This window comes from Crocuta crocuta, unplaced genomic scaffold, assembly GCF_008692635.1.
Source record: "Crocuta crocuta isolate KB4526 unplaced genomic scaffold, BGI_CrCroc_1.0 scaffold88, whole genome shotgun sequence".
NCBI lineage: Eukaryota > Metazoa > Chordata > Mammalia > Carnivora > Hyaenidae > Crocuta > Crocuta crocuta.
The window spans coordinates 642,346-661,476 of record NW_027532420.1 but is presented as its reverse complement, the minus strand read 5'-3'; the positions used below and the strand labels follow the sequence as shown (position 1 = coordinate 661,476).

Genomic DNA, 19,131 nt, shown 5'->3' with positions numbered 1-19,131 from the left:
TAACATAGAGTTTTTCATCAACTATGAAATGAGTCCCTGCCCTTGTGGGGTTTTTTTTTTTTTTTTTTTTTTTGGAGGGTTGGGGGAGAATTTTGTTGAACGAAACTAGACATTTAGAAAAACAAAAAGCACCATAAATTTTCACAGACTGAAACCAGTCACATAACCAGCATCCAGATCAAGAAACAGAAGCCCCTTGGGGCGCCTGGGTGGCTTAGTCGGTTAAGTGTCCGACTTTCGCTTGNTTTTTTTTTTTTTTTTTTTTTTTTGGAAAACTCTGTTTTGCTGAATCAGTCCTCTAACTCAGGATGTGCCTTAGGACCCTAATTCACCAGAAAATCCTCAGGGACAACCCTTCTTGTGGCCAGTGTGGGGTTTAGTCACAACAAATCTATTAGCAAGGGGAACCCACTTTGAGCAAATTAGCCAACATGGGTATTTTTTAGGTATCAAAGGGAATCAAAGATCCTACCCCAGGGCAGTGGCCCTCAGACTTCCGTATGCGTGTGAATAACCTGGAGGGCTAATAAAAGCACAGGTCACCGGGCCACACCCCTCGGGTTTCTGAGTCTGTGGGTCTGGGGTGGGGAACGCACATCTAACCTGTTTCCACGTGATGCTGACGCTGCTGGCCCCGAAAATTTCACTCTGGTAAGTACTGCTCTCTGGTGCACACCTGACATAAGCTTAATATTCAGTAGATCACCGATACCTGGGATACTGGGTTAAACTCATTGGTTTTAGCATATTACCTCTCCAAGTTCAACCATAAGTTCACAGTATCTCTGAATTTGTCCTAATCTCAAATGTATTTCTGCAGCTTCCTTCAGTCTTTCCTCTTTCGTGGGCACACCAATACCACCACCAAATTTAGACATCTTGACTGTTGTTAATTCTTGGGCTTCAGACTGGTTAAAAAGAAAAGACAATGTTCTAAATTTTGTTATACAAGAGCTGGTGATAAAAGATGACTATAAAAGCATTATACGGGCACATGTTTTAAAAGCATCATAGCACTGGAAGTAAAATATTTTTAAAACTCAATACTTTTTCTCTGTAAAACATGATACCTCTTTGACCTTTATATTTTGCTGTGTGTGGGAGTAGAATAGATGTGTGGTATTGGGTAGAGAGAGGCTAAATCCCACTGTCTTTAAAACTTAGCAGGTGTTAGAGTTAGATACGGCTCCAGGGGCCAAAACGTAGTGAATGACAGAGTGATACGTAACTGGTGAAAACATATATAAAAGTCTCAAATAAAAATTAAAAGTGACAGGCTCACTCTCTAGGCTCCTATACTGTCAGGAGGTAAGAGCTGTAGTGCTTAGGTGTCGTTTGTGATCAAGGCACTCCTTTATGAAAATAACTGTTTCTTAGGACTCTTCCGTCCACATCTGACTTAACCACTGATATTTCATTGCAAATATAAAAGCTGCTTCCTCTTTCAGGTCCCAGGACTGGTTTGTTGGTACTGTGTATCACTCCGGGCATAAGGTCCCTGAGTGTTTTGAAATGAAATTCATTTAGAGCTATAACATGGCCAGTTTTCATAAAACATATCCCAGAAGAGAGTGTGTTTGGCCTCTGAGACTAAAATCAGAGCGGTCCGCATGTCAAGGTCATCTGGTAATAGGGTAAGGGCATTTCAAGTAGTGCCAAGTGACCTTTGAAGAATTTCACAAGATTCAACCTAAACAAACCATGTGCTGCCTTAATGTGATCTCAAATAATTCATACTCTCATGATCGCTTTTTACTATTAATGTCCTTAGTGCTCATTCATTTGTCTACTAACTCTAATTATGCATATTTTTAAAAATAATGTTTAAATTTCAACAGCGAAAAGGCAAAAAAAGAAACAACTTTGCTTGAGCACAGGATCCTCGCATACATACTTACGGTTCTAAACTTAATCAGATGTTTCAAATGCATTATTCCTTCACAGTAGTTCTGAGGGAGCAAGCTGTCATCCTGCCCTTTGACCACCGCAACCAAGTTCCACAGATTGTCACTGCCCCCTGCAGGCTAAAGGGTTGGTACAGAAAATCCAAAGACAAACAGATCAATTAAAAATCACGCAGAATTTTGCATCTTCACAAATACGATGAAGGCACATCTAAAGGGAAAAATGAACACAATTGTAACTATACTTTCTCTCGTTTATTGTTTCTGGCTTCCACTTGTTTTCTAACTCGTATGAGCTATGTTCAGAGGGACCTACTGATGAGCTGGGATGACATGTAAATATGTGATAACCTGAGGACAATGGTTGTAATGACTCACTTAGACTACAGGGAAAATGTTCACTTAATTCCTGTAATACTCACTGAGAAACACTCTGAAAACCATCTCAGCTTCTTCGCTCGAGGATTACCAGTTAGCTTCTCTATTTCGTGTTTAATATCTCTTGATACTTTACCGCACAATAGAGGGGGGGTGCCTTGTTCTACAGCATGATCTAAACAACACACATAATTCAGTGAGAAAGGACTGCTGAGAAGATGGCACTGAAAAATAAAATCTAATACATGCATACTGGCAATACCCGTGTTCCCGATAATTTCTTCCCACGGTCTGTCTGCCAGAATATTTATTGGTAAAGGAGCGATTAAAGGGGTTAGTGACCAGAGTCTCACTGTAGAGTCCCGGGAACAAGATGCCATGGTGAAGGGACGGCTCGGATGGCATGTTAACCCTGATGGAAAAAAAGAAACCTGTTTTAACTAAAGTAAGCATGGAAAAATACTTTCTATCTGTATGTATCTCATAACACTTCTCCAGAACTGAAGTTATAAAGAAGTGTTTTAAGACAGCACATTTCTATTTTGGCTGAAAATGATACAAGAATACAAGAAATTATTAGCATATTCTATTAATATGGATACAAAATTGAACAATGATTGGCAAACAGTCCCAAGTGAAAATGCTGAAATGATATTTCGGGTGGTTCAAGCATACTGTCACGCCAGTGGAGTACACGGTAATCTGTGCGTTAATGGTGGATGGGGGAAGTCCCAATTACAAGGAGAAGGAACCTCTGGGCCCTTCTAGCTAGCAACATCCAGAAAAAGGACCCCTCCCATCCTCAGCCCCTCTGCTTCAGGCCACTGATGGGAGGAATATGGACACAGGTGGCTAGAGTTGGGGACCTTTCTCTAAGGAACCATTTTTTCTCTTAATTCACCTACTACTCCCATCAAAGTTTGGGTCTACAAATGAAAGTGGCATGCAAAAGACACAAAATCTGGTTTCCATACCCAGCTCAATTACATTTATTGACTTCGTATCACATTTAAAAAATGGACTATTGTCCTAAATGTCTATGAGTAAAGGCAGAAGAATGATTTGATAAGTTCTATCTACTTTATCAATGATTCCCTGTTTCACAACTTCTTTCTGGAGTGATGGTAAAGNGTACAAATACACAGAAACACAATTTCTCATGACGTTTTGGAATATTATCTGTGTATTCTGATATTTCAGTAACAAACAAGTACAATTTATAATAAAATAATATTATTTTAAAATGAAACACTATAAGCCTTCTTAAAAAATATTGTATTTCTCATAAATTATAACCATCATTAATACAACAGAATTTGAAAGTACGTGAAAACCACATTACCATATACATCTGCACCATGATCATAAACAGTATCCAAACAAGTTCCTTCTCGAGTGTCCCACACTTTTATAGTGTAGTCCCAGCTGCCAGACAGGAGGAGGTATGGGATCTCCGGGCTCCACATCAATCCCCTCACCGGTGCAGTGTGGCCACTGAGAATGTTTATGCAAGCATCTTGAGTATAATCCCAGATTCGAACAGAACTGCAAACAGAATACTATGTATGTGATGCCATTCAAATTATAACTTATCTACAGTATGGACACGTTTTTAGTGGAGCACAATTATTTCTCCATAAACAGGAAAAGCTTTTTAAGTTTCAAGTTATGCTACAATTCTTTTCATCATGGAAATGAACAATTAACTAGGCGAGAAAATCAACATATTTTTTTTCTTACTTTAACTGTTCATTTACTACTGGTACTAAATATACTATTCCACAGTTTACATAATTAAAACATTTCTTNAGAGCCCGACGCGGGGCTCGAACCCATGAACCGCGAGATCGTGACCTAAGCGAAAGTTGGACGCTTAACCGACTAAGCCACCCAGGCGCCCCAAAACATTTCTTTTTTAAAGTGAAATATCCAGAACAGACAAAGCCAAAGGAAAATATGACTAATAATACAGATAAAATAATCTAACAACACTCACATTATCTGTAAATCATGAAAATATAGCATATATGATGATGGGTATTATTTGAACAATCAATTCATCTCTATGCTCTTATCAGAGTAAATCATTCCTTCATGTTTTGGTCAATAAAATAAGTGGCTTAGTCAGTGTGGAATCAGTCTAAAATCAAGTACAAAATTCAAATATTACTGGATTCATGATATTACTTGGATCTACCAATTGTACAAAGTAAAGAAGACACATTCTATAATTTTATTTCTTTCAGACATATTTATTTCTGCTTTCTAAAGACTTCCTTCTTCTTCCCCTTATCTTAGTACAGGACAATGGGTCCAGGCATATCACAACCTAACTTTGGGCTCATTTCTTATGTTAGTTAACATCTAAGTTATTTTTGGTTCATATCATTCTTTTATAAATAAGATTATACTAAAGTGAGTTGTATCAAAATAATGTTCTCATAAGAAGCGTTCCCTAGAATAGGTATTTTTGCTTTATGACATAATTTAGATTAGGCAAACATCAGGCTATTGTAATTATGTTTGGTATTAAAACATGAGAAAAATTGGATATGCCCCACTGTACATAAGCATTATTTAAAGGTGCCAACAGACTTTCAAGTTTCATTTTCATAAATAAGAAAATGCTTACTGCTACCTTTCTGACAAATATTTCTCAGACAATGGTTGAAGATTATACTTTTTTTTCCACATACCAATAGAATTTAGCCACTGAAGTCTATATGAAGAGACTTAACATAGGGTCAGCTCCTTCACTTTGACATGATAACCTTACTGTAAGTAACATTTCCAGTGATAGCCCACAGAAATTTCACAGTTTTTCTTATGAAATTTGGGTGGATGACACAATGACAAAATTTCAAATGAAAAGAGTTAATTATCCAATATTAAACCTGTGGTGACTGCATACTAGGATTTGTATCTGCCTAAAGTAAGATTTTTCTTACCCAAATTTATCTCGTATTCAAATAGGGACCAAGCTGTACTACGCAAATCTATCCTGTTCGAATATAAAATATAGAAAAGATTCCAGGACCTTCTTCACAACCCCCATCCCCACCAAAATGGTAAATGACTCTCATTTCTAAATACATTCTCTTCACGTTTAAATACATGGTTATCTTCTTTTTCCTATTCCTAATGAAAACAGAGTACAATTGTTTTCCAGATTAAATGTTGGGACATTATTTTAAAAATATTCTTCTGTTTTACAGAGATTTATTTGTTTCAGATCTTTTTTCCCCTCTCCAAACTGATCCTTTAAAAAGTTTGTTTCTGTTAACTTTGTTGCTAATAAGGCAGAAATAAACATCCATAGTAAAGAAAACAAGTTAAGGAAGTAGAAATCATGAATATGTTGCTAACATAAGTGTGGCAAAATTTAATGGACTTTTGTTTAAATGCAATTAGGTAAGTGTTAATTGCCAATGTGTACTTGTTACATATTTTCAACCCAAAGTTGGATCATATAAATATATACAGTTCTAAAGAATTATAGGTTTATGATTTTAAGGAATAAAAAATTAAAATCCAAAAATACGTACCCATCATCAGAGCCACTGCAAAGAATTCCCTCCCGCAGAGGGGACCATCTGACGTGGAACACTTTGGCAGTGTGCCCACTAAATGCTTTCAGTGGCTGATCGGAGCTGGTGGCTACGTAATAGACACGGACATTTTTATCTTCGCAGCCGGTGGCTATCATGTCTCTGAAATACCGCCAATAGCATATTAAAATATGAAAACAGCTGACATTATTTACTACTGATAATTTTTAAATGTATATAGTTCTAATTTCTGAAACTACAATTTTTTGCTTCCCTAATGAAGTTAGACAGAAAACTCACAGAAGTAAAACCACTATTCCCAGAAACCGCCCTAGTGTGAAGAGTTTCCTTATATTCCCTCTTTATTACTTGAGATTTTAGTTTTTAATCTTAGATACAAGATAATGGAATTCATATTTCTACAAGGTCTTTTTTAAATGTCCAGGTTCATGACTCCTTGAATATTCCTCGTATCTTTATATTTCACACCTACTGGGTCGTATCGAGGGTCTCCAATGGTGAGTGACTGAGACTTGCCTCCTTGATGATAAGGAAATTACTAATCACGGAAATTTTTCTGTGGCATGAGTACAGATAGCAATGCTTCCCCTGAAGGATGCTGGGAAAGCTTCCCGCAGACAAGGCTGTCCCGGTCGACAGGAAGCTACAGTCCCGGGCTCCCAATTCTCTCTGGTGACTACCCCAGCAGCAGTGAACTGTTCCAACTAAGGATCCTCTGGAAATATAATATGTGGATCTGATCTTTTAATGATATTTGTTTGTTATTCTCAAGAGACTGAGAGTGAACTAAGCAACCACTTAAACCCTCGTGGTCATACGTGCAATACTGTTCCAAGTGGCGCTAGGGGTACCAGTTCCAGCCCTCACAGGGCGGACCCGGGGAGATCACTAATGATCATCAAGGGTCATACAAACAGCCCCCACACTCTAAATGTAAAGACAGGAAGTTACACATTTGAGCCCAACTGTCATCACCACCTTCCTCCAACTTCAAATTACTGGTTTTTTTCATGTGGGTCATAATACTTGTATTTACTTACGCCCACGTGCAGAAACACATCAGTTTGCAAACTAGGATGCCAATCTGTAAATGTGCATTCTTCTATCTGTCCAAGTCAGGGCCAGTTTCTATACATGGGGAAATATACTTTGCATAATACAAATATTTACATGTATACAGGAGTATATCTGTATATGTGTGTGTGTATACAATACATATATATGGATACATAAATATAAAATCTTAAAAATTAAATGATAAACATTCAAGAAATGCACATACAGACATCCAAATTATAAACTCAGAGAGATCTTATGAATATAAACTTTTGAAAGTTCTAGGTATTTTTCACCTATTTCCTAAGGTGTTACCTAAAATATGGATACTGCTCTTAGGACATTTTTAAAAAGATTTTAAAAATAAAAATGAAATGTATATGGTACACTTGGTTGTAAGCATACAAGTTAAGTTAAAACAAAGGACTTGTTTTTTAACCAGCAAAAAATATTGTCTTACTATCTAATTTTTATTTCAACTACTCAAATACTTACTAACTTATAAAGCAGTGAAATAAGAATGTAGAACTATTCTATTGGTCAGATACAAGGTAATTCTATCCATTTGTATCTTGAAATATTTTTTGAATAGCTACTTTGTTCAAGGCTCAGTGAGGGTTAGTAGTACAGGGTTCTGCTAAGAATATGCTCTTGAAAACAGACACCAGTCGCTGGTCTCAGGAGCTTACATTCTGGCGGGTGAGACAACCAACTCTGAACTAAAATTTAATTTTATTATGGTTTTTAAAAATTATATATGTATATATTTATTACTCTTACAGCTAATATTTACAGGTCAAGTAGCTCCTAGTTGATTTTTTTTTCATCATCAGCGCACTCTTTAATCCCCATGTCCTATTTCCCCCCATCTCTTCACCCACCTCCCCTCTGGTGACCATCAGTTTGTTTTCTACAGTTAAGACAACGGTTTTCTTTTCTTTCCCTTCCCTCGTTTGTTTTCTTACGTTCCACATATGAGTGAGATCATATGGTATTTGTCTTTCTCTGACTTGACTTTGCTTAGCAGAATACCCTGTAGACCCACCTGTGTTGTTGCAAATGGCAAGATTTAATTCTTTTGTACGGATGAATACTACTCCATCGGGTACATATGCCACACCTTCTTTACACAATGATTTTAACACTACTTGTTCTTGCGTGGAATACAAGGAATGTCCTTCCATTTTCTGTGTCGTCTTCAATTTCTTTCACAGTGTTTTACAGTGTTCAGAGTAGAGGTCTTTCTCTTCTTTGGTTAAATATTCCTTTTTTTTTTTTTTTTTGGTTTTGGTGCAATTATAAATGGGATTGTTTTCTTAATGCCACTTTTTTTGTTTTTTAGAGAGAGAGAGAGAGAAANAGGCCTCTTAATTTCACTTTCTGCTGCTTCATTATTAGTGTATAGGAATGCAACAGACTTCTGTACATTGATTTGGTTTCCTGAAATTTTACTGAATTCTTTTTTCAGTTCTAATAGTTTTTTGGTGGAGTCTTTAGTGTTTTCTTCACATACTATCATGTCATCTGGAACTGGTGAGTTTAACTTCTTCCTTACCATGAGGATGCGTTTTACTTACGTTGTCTAACTGCTGTGGCTAGGACTTCTGGTTCTGTGTTGAATAAAAGTTGTGAGAGTGGACATCCTTGTCTTGTTCCTGACCTTGGGGAGAAGCTCTCAGTTTCCAACACTGAGTATAATGTTAGCTGTGGGTTTTTCATATATGGCCTTTATTATGTGGAGATATGTTCCCTCCAGGCCTACTTCGCACAGGATTATCATGAGTGGATGTTGTACCTTGTCAAATAGTTTTTCTACATCTACTGAAGTGATCATATGGTTTTTATCCTTTCTCTTATTAATGTGACATATTGTGTTCATAATTTTGTGAACACTGAGCCACCCTTGCATTCCAGGAATAAATCCCACTTATTCGTGGTGTATGATTTTTCCTTTTTCTTTTTTTAGAGAAAGTGAGTGCGTGAGTGGGGATGGAGGAGGGGGGAGAGAGAGGGGGAGAGAGAGAGAGAGAGAGAGGGAAAGAGAGAGAGAAATGGAAGCAGGCTCCATGCCTAGCACAGAGCCTGACACAGGGCTCGATCTCACAATCCTGAGGATCATGACCTAAGCCAAAATCAAGAGTTGTCATGCTTAACAGACTGAGCCAGCCAATTTCTCCTGACTTTCTAAAAACTTTTTAAAGATTTTTATTTATTCTGAGACAGAGAGAGAGAGAGAGCGCGAGCGAGCGAGCGCAGGGGAGGGACAGAGAGAAAGGGAGAGGCAGAGTCCCCAGCAGGCTCTTCACTGACAGCACAGAGCACACTGCAGCACTCAAACTCATGAACCGTGACATCATGACCTGAGCTGAGACTGAGTCGGACACTTAACCAACTGAGCCACCCAGGCCCCTATGACTTTTTTTTTAATGTTTATTTTTGAGAGACACAGAGGGACAATATGTGAGCAGGGGAGGGGCGGGCAGAGGATCCCAAGCGGGCTCTGTGCTGACAGCAGAGAGCCCAATGTGGGGCTCAACTCACATTGTGAGATCATGACCTGAGCACTTAATCAACTGAGTCACCCAGGTGCTCCTGATTTTTTAAATTATATTGTTGGATTCAGTATGCTAATATTTTGTTAGATTTTTGCATTTATATTCATGAGAGATATTGACCTGTAGTCCTCTTTTTGTTTATATGATTTTGGTATCCGGGTGATACTAGCCTTATAGAATGAATCTGAAAGTTTTCCTTCCTCCTGTAATTTCTGGAACAGTTTGAAGAAACTGGTATTAACTCTTCTTTAAATGTTTGGTAGAATTTCCCTCTGAAGCTATCTGGTCCTAGACTTTTGCTTTGGGGGAGTTTTTTGATTACTGATTTAATTTTACTGTGGTGATTGGTCTGTTCACATTTTCTACTTCTTCCTGCTTTAGTTTTGGTAGGTTACATGTTTCTAGGAATTTATCTATTTCTTCTAAGTTGTCCAATTTGTTGGCACATAGGTTTTCTGTATATTCTGTTAAAATTGCTTATATTTCTGCGATTTTGGGTGTTATTTCTCCTCTATCATTAATAATTTTATTTGAGTCCTCTCTCTTTATTAATGAGTCTGGTTCGAGGCTTATCAATCTCATTGATCTTTTCAAAGAACCAGTTCCTGGCTTCCTTGATTTGTTCCATTGTTGTTGTTTTTTATTTTTTTTAGTTTCTCTATTATTTTTTTTTTAAGATTTCACTTTTAAGTAAACTCTACAGCCTATGTGGGGTTTGAACTCACAACCTCAAGATCAAGAGTCACATGGTCCACTGGCTGAGCCAGCTAGGTGCCCCTATATCACTGACTTCTGCTCTAATATTTAATTTTATCTAATCATTAATTTCATTATGTTAAATGTTCCCAGAGTATCATGGAAGAAATGTACCTAATACGGGAGTCAAAGAACACTTTTCTGCAGAAGCGGTTTGGAGCTGAGAACTGGATGAGGGGTGGACGTTCCCTATACACAATACAGATGAGCTGTGTGGGGTCGGGTGGGGAGCAGACCCTAGATAAAGGGGGACAGCGCGAGGGAAAGCTGTGGTATGAAAATGAGCTCACTTGTTCGAGAAACTGAAAGCCAAGGTGGCTGGATGCACACACAAGGGGGAGTCGGGGTTGAACCGGCGTGACTAAAGCACACGAGAACCCGATTACACAGGGACTCCCCTGCAGGGGAAACTCGTTACGGTCCGTGTCCGCAATGAAGCAGTGAGCTCAGATCCGGTTGTTACGCACTCTGACTTCAACCCGGAGAAGGTGGGGTGGGGAGACAAGGAAGTGGGGACCAAGGGTGTGAATTCTGGACGTGATTCAGAAGGCTTCTGAGGAAGTCCACAAGCAGACAACTCTTATTGGTTTCGGGTGGGGGAGGAGAGTGGCTGGAGAAAGAACAGTCAGACGGGTGATCTCCCAGGAGCTGATGGCTGACGGGAAATGGAAGTGGAGACGTGATAAGGTCTGAGAGAAGCAGCAAGAATTCTGGCCTTAGCAGCTCTGTGTGAGCATTATCAGGCCACCGGATGGGAATACTCGGGCAGGAGCCAGCACGAGCATACTTTTTGCATATACTCCTAATAGCGCATTAAAAGTTCTTCTATATTTACTGAAAGAGATACATGGATGCATCGTTTTGTACGATATAGGGTTTAAAAAAAGAAAAAATACGTGATTTGCCTCAGAACGCAAGTATAACAAGGCGTGAATATTTTAATATGTATATTTCCACCTGCAATATGGAAAAGCATAATTTTTACACTATTTCACAATATCTAAAGAAAGTTTTAATTTCTAAGTATAACTCATATAGTTTAAAAAGAGAGGTTTGAAATGCAAGATTCTTGGAAGTGCAGTGACTTGAAGGTTCAATGTTAGTAGGGGTCTAACTTAAAAACTGGATCAATGTTCAAATCTGAGCTGATGTTCACCTGGTAAATAGGCTCTTAAGCAAGGATGACTGTTCAGAACTCTGCCCGTGGGATCTGGGTTAGGAAATCCTGCAGCGCCAGGGCATAGGCGTTAGGTGGGCAGCGATGGGAAGTCCTGGGGAGAGAGCACCACTGGAGAGACGGCTAAGTGGGTTGAGGGAAAGGGCTACCTGCACTGTGATGGAGAAGCCACACCAGCATCTGACTGGCCTTCCGCTTGGTATTAGTTAGTTAGCCCTGAGCCTCTTCCAGAGCATCTGCTCGAACAGTCGATTACAAAGCCACGCAAAATGACCATTACCTACAAAGAGTAAGGAGCATCACCTATGGGAGCAACATTACATTTCATGGTCACTGAAAATCCCCGAAGGTGTTACTTATCTCCAGAGAATTCTTACTTGTTGTTTTGGCTCCAGTCACAACCATACACCGCGGCGGGGTGCTTGTATCTGTGCAGCACTTTACCATCAGCTGTCCGGATAATACTGAAATCAAGTGTAATATGTTAATAGAAGATACAACATCCTTAATACTCTGTTCACAAAGTCAGAGTCTAATTCAAACGTAAGTACTGTAGGGTGGAGACCGTGTCTGCAAGGCACAGGGGACATTTAACAGCACTGTGTTGTTACCAACTATGAGTAAGTATGCTTATATCAGATAGTATTAACTGTGGCAATCCACTTACATTAACTTGGAGGTGACAAATTTTGATTTAAAAACTATTTCCTATACAATATTTTTAGTTGAGGAAAAAACCTAGTTTAATACATATATTTTAAAACAATGATAGGGGCGCCTGAGTGGCTTAGTCGGTTAAGCGTCCGATTTCGGCTCAGGTCATGATCTGAAGACTCGTGGGTTCGAGCCCCGCGTCGGGCTCTGTGCTGACAGCTCAGAGCCTGGAGCCTGTTTCAGACTCTGTGTCTCCCTCTCTCTGACCCTTCCCTGCTCATGCTCTATCTCTTGATCTCTCAGAAATAAATAAAACATTTAAAAATTTTTTAAACAATGATATAGCTAACATATGCATTTGACTTTCAGCCTCAAAATTTAGCAGTTCAAAATTTATATTTAAGACAGCTCATTTATAATGCTGGTTGCATGTACTATTACACCAAGTCCAAGACAGAGAAGTTATAACATTTTTGTGGCATATTCTAAGTGCTATAACTAGAAACTTGGAGGATCCCTTTTACCCAAAACGATATATTTTAGCTGCAGAAGTAACAGTAGCTTTAATACCAGACTATATCATTGCCATAATACAAGGGCTATTGATTCCATTAAAAAAAAAGCAGCAGCTGCATATAAATTAATGTATTACAGGTTTTTATAAGTCTTTAGAAAAGACCCCCTCAAACATCATTCGGCAATTAAAACTTTTGAAGCTACATGGGGGTGGTGGTGACCTATGCTTACAAATATTTAGTCACTGCCTGTGGTATTGATCAAGTAAGTGGGTTCCTGAAAGGGCATGGAAAAGCTAAATGTGGATCACCTAATCAAAAAAACTGGAAGGCACATCTTTTTTATTTGGCTATTCATCAATTAGCAAATAATTCTTTTCAGGGAAAAAAATAACTATTGTTTTCTGAAAATTTTACCTTCCTGGTAAAAAGATATTTGGTTTCAATAACAACTATCTTTTTCACAGAAATTCAAAAATGAGGATGAGAAAATTGGGTTGAGTATCGCAAAACCTAACAGGAGACCATCTTTACTATATTCTTAACAGCCCTGTGTGTCTACACCACCTGCCAAAGCTACACGGTAGCATCATCTGCTACAAAACATTCGTTTAACTCAAAGGCAATTCTCCCCTTCCATATACTCCTTGGAGACCTACTTTTTCCTGGGACTTCATAGAATTAAGAAAGCACATACTTGTGAAACACAGGGTCAAAGACGTTAGTCACCTTCTAAGAAAAAAAAGAAAAGGCATCTCCCACATTTACTTTATTCCTCCTTGCAAGGGCTTTTCATGCTTTTATAAATAACAGCATCTACAAAAGGTGAACAAGTTTCTAGAGCACTTGGCATCTCGTGAATCACTTGTAAAACTAGAATACAACTCCCTCAAAAATGGGGCGAGAGTTATTTAGACTCTCAGTGAAAAGTCTTTAAAGTTTCTTGGAGGCAATTCACAGTATTTTAATTAGATCTCAGGTGGTATTTCCATTGAGAAAGGAATTACTAGTCTATTTATTTATTTTAAACATCACCGCACCCTTATTACTGACATAGTAGAGCAACAGGTGTAAGGACACAAGTCTAAACCAGACTGACTCCATAACAGGCTTTAAGTTTCCCCTCTAAACTAGAAGGCCTAAGTTTCAGTTTCCCTGAAACTATCAGGCAGCTACACATTGCCCAAGGCCGAAGAAACTGCCCACCACATCACTCCACCACACTACCTTGGCAATGCCCAATCAAGAAAGGCCAGCAACTGTAGATAAAACTCTGTTACCTAATGTTAAAGTTAACCCATTAGGCGCCGAACAAGACCCTAGGCTCGCTCTGTAATTGGTTAAATTTAAAAGTACTCTAAATGTTGTAATTGGGTCTCGCCAAAAGTAACAAATACTCTAGACAATGTGTATGGTTAAACCCGCTGTCAATGATATTGTATAATTATGATTGGATCACTGTTTCCATGCCACAACTTCTGTAACTCCCCCGTCACAAACCCCATAAAAACCCTACTCTGCCTTTGTTCAGGGCTCTAAGCACGGATCCACTGCGCTGGTAAAGTCTGTGAGCTGAGCTCAAGCCCGTAATAAAGCCCTTTGCCTTTGCATGCGTGACTCGGTCTCCCCGGTGGTCTCTGGTCGTTGAGGATACGGCGATCTGGATATAACAGGGCATGTGCCTACATGGGGTTACATGTGTTCATGACAGTTGCTAGTGCTGCAAAGAGGGGCCTGGCGGACAGCTCTGATGCGTGTGTAACAGGATACAACTGTATCATGAAGAGCATCTCTTACAACGAGGAGAACCTGGCACACAGAACTTACCAGAAACCGTCGCCACTGCAGGTGGCTATCCTTTTGGGATCTTTATGACTCCAGGCAATGCAGAATATTCCGTTTTTTCCATGCTTCAAAAAATGCAAAATACCTATCAATAAAAAATAATTCACCCCTTTTTTCTCACATTTATTCACTTCTAGTATTGTTTTTCTATTAGGAACTTACTCTAGGTGATGCTAACAGGGGCATTATTATCAACAGCGGAAAGCTGAAAACATACTTTAAAAACGTATAAAGCTCTCACACTTAAGAAACAAAACCTCTGTCTTGATATAAAAATTGAGTGGCCCCACTCATGTTTTGTAGACACCAGCATAGAGCCAGGATCCACCTCCTCAGCCATCAGTAGAATAAAGCTTGCTCAATGCCTTTTCCTGAAGGGCCAGTCAAGACGAAAGGTTATCTATCTGCTTCCTAACCCAGTGCTACTACGACCACAGCGCACAAAATACTGCAAGAGACTGTGATTACTGATTGTTCTACGTTTCAAAGCTCTATTTTTATAAAGACAAAGGAGAATGAATTTAAGGTTATTCCTGTAACAAATTACTCACTGTTGGACCTGTTCCTCTGCATTCTTGGACTGGGGAGAGGAAGGGACCGGGGAAGGGGACCAGGGGAGGGAACTGGGAAGGAAATTGGGGGAGGGGATAGAGGAAGGAGGCCTGGGAAGGGGAAGGCATATAGTCACAGGCAGTGTGATGAGGACTTTTAAAACCACAAGGAATATATTATTCATGGGAGTGTCATTCATCAACGGAGATATAGGTGAATAAAGATTTAATCAGTCCATTTCCAACTTTTATTTAAATTTATATAGTAATTCAATTGTGACTGCTGCTAAGGAGAGACTGAAGTAACTTTTTATCCTGAGTTTTAAGGCTCCTTTACTAAAATGGTCTCTAGTTTGCTCCTTGGTCCTCTGTGGGGGTGGAGGTAGGCAGCTGTATAAAGATAGGTACAAAAATGGAGGCGGTCTCGATACTAAGGTGAAGGAGTGGAGGCCTTCCGTCAGCCTGGTTTGTCCCATGAAAAGGGCACGCAGGGCTTGAAAACCATACGTAGCTCAGTTGATTAAAGCTGGCAGTGTCCCACATTTATTACCCTAGAGTTCAGCACTTTTCAGATCAGTCTCCACTATGCTACGGAATGCCGGGAAGACATGCGTGGACATGAGCAATGGCCCCGACGCCCGCTGGAGGCCGTGGCAGCCATGGCGGCACTGACGGGCACACATCTGGGGTCACACATGCCAAGATGCCGTACGAAGAGATCAACAGAGCGGACGCCTACGGATAGCATTTTTTAATTAAGGTCAAAAGTTTCTTTCTTAGGTTCATTTCTTCTTTTCTTTTTACACGACCACTGGGGGATAGCGACTGTCCTTGAGGGAGAGAGGAGGACACAGCCGGACGTGACGTATTGTAACAGAGAGAAAGGGAGAGATGTGACCACATGGTCCTGTGTCAAGGCTTCCTCTTTTGAGGACAAATTTGCCTACTGGTGGTTGGTAAAGTGTTCCTAATACTCTGCATTTGCCACATTACTTTTGTGTCCCCTCGAACATCAAAGTTGCTTAATCCTTGTGGGAATATCAGTTTTTTTGTAGAAATGGTTTCAAAGCCTCAAATAAAACCATTTTCAAATAAATTATATGTTCAAGGAACTTCAATAGCAATCACTTGAAATGTATGAAATTTTGAAACGGTGAGAGATCCTGCTCCTATTTCCCTTGATTTATACCTAACACGTTATAACAAGATCATGTGTAGTTTCCAAACAGCAGTGGTATGTGGTAAAATACTGGATGGCAATTTATATATTTTTTTAAATTTTTTAATGTTTATTTATTTTTGCCAGAGACCGAATGTGAGCGGGGGAGGGGCAGAGAGAGAGGGAGACAGACCCCAAAGCAGGCTCCAGGCTCTGAGCTGTCAGCACAGAGCCCAACACGGGGCTTGAACCCATGAACCAGGAGATCATGACCTGAGCTGAAGCTGGCCGTTTAACCGACTGAGCCACCCAGGTGCCCCCAGGATGACGATTTAACTCCAGGAAGAAGTCAAGTACAATCTAAGACACTACAAGCAGGAAGGGGGCAGGTTTCTGTGCTGGCCATGGAAAGAAATGGACAGAAACCCAAGAAACCATATAGTCCAACTTCACCATCTTACAGATGAAGAACTCAGTTCAAAACATTAAATGATTCTCCCGATGTCAGAAGCTAATGAGTAACAGAATTCAGGCTGTAATTTGGAACTTGTTCTGAGTTTAGTCTTTTTACAACTAACTGAACATTTGCCTAGATAATTCTGTGGAAGAGGACTCAGAACTCCTTTGAATCTTTAATGCACTTCTAGGGGAATTTTTATATCTTAGACCCATCTCCATTTTTCATAGCTCATTTTAACATGGGTATGTTCTCCTGGATTTTTTTTTCTGAGTGACAGAACATAATGTCACCTGGTGACAACTAAATTAAGAGAGAAAAGCATTTACAAAACATGAGGCAGTACAAGCCATCACACTACTCAGTAACAAATAAACCTTACCTCATTAAATCGTTGTACCACTTTGCCCTTTTTCACATCCCAAATAAAAGCACCGTTTCGGGATGTTGCTCCAGCAATACAGTTTAAATCACCTTTGGGAACAATTGGTGACACATGATATGAAATGTCTGCCACATACGTAATTATTTTCAAAATATGATTTTTGAAAAAGACTTGTAATTTGTATTAACAGTTCTTTTTAGATTTTTTTTATAATGGAAATTATGAAGTATATGCAAATAGAGAATAGTAAAACGAATGTACCCATCACAGAGTTTCAACAATTATCAAAGCACAGTCAATCTCGTTTTGTCCACTGCCCCTCCTGGGTGGTGTGGGAACAAATCTTTGACATTATACCCTTTCATCAGTATATACCTCAGTATGGATGTCTAAAAGACTCTTTCACTGACATGACCAATGATCACAATCACAAATACAAAAACTATCAATAATTGCTCCATATTATCACATATCCAGTCAGTATTTACATTTTTCTTTATATTACATCTAGTTAATTGGGAGGGGGAGGGTTAGGAAAGCATTTCTCTAGGCAGAACCACAGAAAAAATAAAAAACATAAACAATGTTTTTAAGAAATAAAAATTCTGTAAAAATCAAATCGCTGCTAAGATAGTAAATGGTCTAGGACTTAAGTATTTTTTGCAAGGCAGTCAAAGAAGAGATTTTCTCCATTATAAGAAAGGGAAAGGGTCATGTGCTACCTAGGAGTAAGCCATGGAGGAAATATTTTGTGATACATTATTAGAAACCTAAAAAGAATTAAAAAATAAGTCCTTACCATGTTTCTAGTATTTCATTCTGCTCTCCTTCTGGGTTCTCAAATTATTGGGGAGAAGATTCCACATAAATTTGTACTCTAAAATTATAGCAAGTTATGGAATTCTCTATGCCCTACTCTACTTCCTATCAACGAACGTTCACTAATCGTTTAAATTTTATCCATAATTAACTGAAGGTAGTGATTCATTGGTAATCACATTTCAAAATATCAAAGAAAAAAATGGAAGAATTTCCATTTTCCAACATTTTAATTTTCTTGAGGCAAATTCTCAATGTAGAGTGAAATAATGCTTTTAAGTAAGATTAGGTTCTGTGCTAGGATTTAAAACAATGGTTTTTACACTCAGATTTTCTATTCAAGTTTTAGGGTGGAGACTCATGTGACATCCTGAGGAGGAAGGCTATCCCACTTCCACAGTGCTACATCATGGCGTCGGCTGGTCCGCCTCTTGCTTCCCCAGCCAGGGGACCCTGCTGCGCAGAAGCATGCGGCACTGACCGCTGACCGACAACGCAGGCTTCCAAGTCAAACTGACAACCGTTCAGACCCTGATTCAACCACCACGCACTTAATCTTGGGTAAACTACTCAGCCTCTTGGACCTCAGACCCTCTTTAGTAAATGCTGGCCATCACCAAAGGCAAAATAGACATGAACGTCAAGAAGGCAGCAGGTAAGAGACCTAATTAGCTCTTTTTGTGCCCTGCTTCTTAATTAGTGAAATAACTTTGTTTTCAATTAGCCTTGTGTCCGTAAGGGCACCAAGACTGTTATTAAAAGAACAACTACTGTCCTTAAGAGTTCAAAAGAAAACCTTTTTCTGGATCTTCTCCTCCTTGTTAGAAATAAGGGATAAATAGAATAGCAGTAGGTTCTTAGCCTTTTTTGTACCACAGACCTCTCTGAAAATCCAGTTCCTCTGATAATCTCTGACAGACGCTGGCACACACACACATGTGCTAAAACGTTTATGCCTGAGAATCCAAGAGACTCCCAGAATATCTGAAGTTGTCATCGCTTCTGGGCCTTGGCTACAATCAAGTGCAGAATATCTGAAGATGTCTCAAACCCCTGATAAAGTCAAGGCTACAAGTCCCTGTTCATGAGAAGATAATCTTTAAAAAAGCTATATCCTGGTTACATGTGGATTTTAAACTAATATGTTACCACTAGGACAAATAAGGAAAACATCCTATATACTTTATAAAGTGAAAATTTCATTTTGGTGTGTAAAATGATTTATTATAGGGAAGTAATGTTTTGAAAAAAAATGTCAGAGATTTTAAGGACATCTTTTCTCTCCTTTATGTACAGAAAGGTATAAAGAGAGCATATTTCTGAGATCAAAACAAAACACCCTATTTGGTCA

The 19,131-nt window shown here is 39.1% G+C and overlaps 1 protein-coding gene across 2 annotated transcripts in view; it reads right to left on the bottom strand.

Annotated features, from left to right (window-relative positions):
* WDR17 (WD repeat domain 17) overlaps nt 1-19,131 on the bottom strand; it is a 77,998-nt gene that overhangs the window by 22,262 nt on the left and 36,605 nt on the right. For both annotated transcript variants that reach the window (XM_077779064.1, XM_077779063.1), the window contains 9 exons: nt 16,959-17,050; nt 14,392-14,474; nt 11,773-11,859; nt 5,828-5,992; nt 3,625-3,827; nt 2,545-2,694; nt 2,327-2,457; nt 1,899-2,024; nt 753-908 (listed from right to left, as the gene is read on the bottom strand). In XM_077779064.1, coding sequence (XP_077635190.1) covers nt 753-908; nt 1,899-2,024; nt 2,327-2,457; nt 2,545-2,694; nt 3,625-3,827; nt 5,828-5,992; nt 11,773-11,859; nt 14,392-14,474; nt 16,959-17,050 — 1,193 coding nt within the window. The remainder of the gene's footprint in view (nt 1-752; nt 909-1,898; nt 2,025-2,326; nt 2,458-2,544; nt 2,695-3,624; nt 3,828-5,827; nt 5,993-11,772; nt 11,860-14,391; nt 14,475-16,958; nt 17,051-19,131) is intronic.